This window comes from Sinocyclocheilus grahami, unplaced genomic scaffold (genome assembly GCF_001515645.1).
Source record: "Sinocyclocheilus grahami isolate Dianchi unplaced genomic scaffold, SAMN03320097.WGS_v1.1 scaffold788.1, whole genome shotgun sequence".
NCBI classification, from domain to species: Eukaryota; Metazoa; Chordata; class Actinopteri; order Cypriniformes; family Cyprinidae; genus Sinocyclocheilus; species Sinocyclocheilus grahami.
In genome coordinates this window covers 458,023-460,651 of record NW_015505967.1, presented here as the reverse complement: position 1 = coordinate 460,651, position 2,629 = coordinate 458,023, and the positions used below count along the sequence as shown (strand labels likewise).

The window sequence follows — 2,629 nt, the reverse complement described above, 5'->3', positions numbered from 1 at the left end:
AAACTATATAGACATAAAAGAAGAACTAATTCAAGCATTTTTCCCCTGTTTTGATGCACTTCATTCAAAACCATGAAGTTGGGGTGAGACATAATGAATAGGCTTTTTCATTTTTTAAGTAGCTAATAACTTTTAGTTTACATTTGCATTCTGTTGATAATTATGTTTATTAATGAGGAGGTAAATTATAAGTTTAGACTATTTTAGTGGATAAATGTTAGAGATATCATAGTTTTATAGTTTTTATTAATATTTCGAATTAGTTTTTATTTTTATATTTTCTGTTTTTGTTTTAATTTTAGTTTGTTTTAGTAATTTAGTTGTGTTTTTCATTTAAATTTTGTATGTTTTTGTCTATATAGTTTTTCTTCATTTGTATTTCTATTTTAGTACATCAGGGATAAGTAAATGAAAACGAAAATCAGATCAATGCCCTTTAAAAAAACAAACAAAATTCATGTTTACTGTATATATTAGCTACATTGTATGGGAGTTATTATGCTTATAAACACATCTTCTGTTTTCTGTTGCATTTACCTGTTGTTAACTCTAGAATGTGTGCTGTGTGAACGGCCCCTGAGTTTATAGCTTCAATTTTTGGAGAACAGTACATTAGATATCAGGGATATTATCATAAAATCTCAAATTATTTAAAACAGATTTCGTTAACATAAATAAAGCTGAAATAAAATCTAAATATTACATTTTGCCTAACTGAAATAAGTTTAAGCACTAAAATTATTAACTGGAAATACATAAACTAAAAATGCAATAAAATGAAATAAATAAAACTAGTGAAATTAAATAATGAAAAGGAACATAATAAAAATGATTCAGATTAATATGAAAAATTTGCATTGCTAGAACTAGCATTGCTATATGACGGACATAAACGAAAAGCAACAAAAGCAAAATTTAGATAGTTCACCTTCATGCAGTTTGTATGTCTTTCAATCCTCTGTGGAACACAAAAGGGGAAAAAAAAGTTTTTATTAATTGAAAGAAAATTAACTGAAATAATATATAAAATTTATGCTTGTTTCCAAGAACAAAAATATATATATATAGTTAGTTTAATGTGATGTACTAAAGTAAAACTGAAATAAAAACTATATAGACAAAAAACTAAAAACAACTAATACAAATGACAAAAAAAAAACGGAAAACATAATTCAAACTAATTCAAATAATTATCGAAAACTAGTATAGTATGTCAGTGATACTAAAATAACACTACTTGACAGCCTCAGAAACAAGTGGGTGAGACATTCACCAAAATATTCACCAAAAATTCAAAATGACATATGGATAAATAATTTAAAAATTGAATGATTTGAGATTTTCCTTTCTTGCAGAGGTATGTCCTCAGGTGTATGAATAAACAAGAAAACCAAGCACTTACTTCTCGTTACATCACTTCGTTGCCTCAGAAAAGATCCTAATATAACGTGTTTGTCTTATTGTCTGCTGCAGAAATCGACATTACGTGCTGGGATACAGACCCCGTGATGGAAGATGATGATTAGGAGCGACTGAGGGGAAAAGAGGCGACACCTCTATGAAAACTTATTTTACAACAGTTACAGAAGTCTTGCATCAAAATGTTTTAGATAAAAAAAACAACAACAAAAACAACATTAGCCACAGAAGAAAAGGACTCGGGTTATTGTTAAAGATGCCAGTGGGTATGAGCGCTCTCGGTTCGTGTACGTATGTGTGCGTTAGTGTGTTTATTATTTATTTCGATCTTTTTTTTTTTCTATGCAGAGTATAGCACAGTGTGTCTCTAGCGCTCACCTGTGTTGTATCAATCCCGTGCCTAACAGGTGTGTGTAGTAGCAGATTAGACCGTTCTGGTTTAGTTTCTATCTCCTTTAGCAACACTGAGCTTAGGTCTGCCCAGTGGTTCAATCAAGTTCCCTACAGTCTTAGTTGTTTGAGTGTTATGCCCACATGGGCCTTTGCTTTGATGACTCAATTGGTCAGGGACGGTCGAACCCTTACCTTCGTCGAAGCAAAGGCATGTCAGAACTCGATTTTAGCTTCAGTTGCATCAATTGTATTTAGCAAACGGAAAATGCCGGGGGTTTATGTGATTACGAAACAATTTTATGTTGTGCCAATTATTTTGAGTATGACGTGTTGGTGTAACGGCCTTTTAGGACTTTAGCGCCAGGTGGCATATGTATATTTTGACTACATATGAGACAATGTGTATAAACAATGGCTGAAACTGACTTTTTTTTTTTTTTGGAAAAACTGCAATAGAGCTTCGATTTGTTGAGAAATTTAGGCAATAACAGTCGTAGTGGACTCCATTGGGAATTGTTTTAGTTAGATATTCGGTAGTGTGCGTGTTTGTATTATTATTAGAAAGGCTCAGGCCTGAAACATAATCTACGTAAGTATGCAAATGCTGACGCGAATATACAAGTGTGTAGTCCCGCTGTATATCTCTGGCATGCAACCTTACTGTGGTAACGTTAAAAAAATGAAAATGTTGTCATTCTGTTGTGCAGAATAAAGTAAGTCGTACAGTTTTTGGAACAGCATGAGGGTGAATAAATGACAGAATGTTTATTTTTGAGTGAACTAAACCTGTAAGAAGCCAAAATATTTACTTTCAAAT

The 2,629-nt window shown here is 31.8% G+C and overlaps 1 protein-coding gene across 1 annotated transcript in view; it reads left to right on the top strand.

Moving 5' to 3' along the window:
• Positions 1-1,526, top strand: part of LOC107561701 (drebrin-like) — a 23,228-nt gene extending 21,702 nt beyond the window's left edge. The window contains exons 13-14 of the mRNA XM_016246179.1: positions 1,356-1,357; positions 1,474-1,526. Coding sequence (XP_016101665.1) covers positions 1,356-1,357; positions 1,474-1,526 — 55 coding nt within the window. The remainder of the gene's footprint in view (positions 1-1,355; positions 1,358-1,473) is intronic.
• Positions 1,527-2,629: the final 1,103 nt, after the last annotated feature.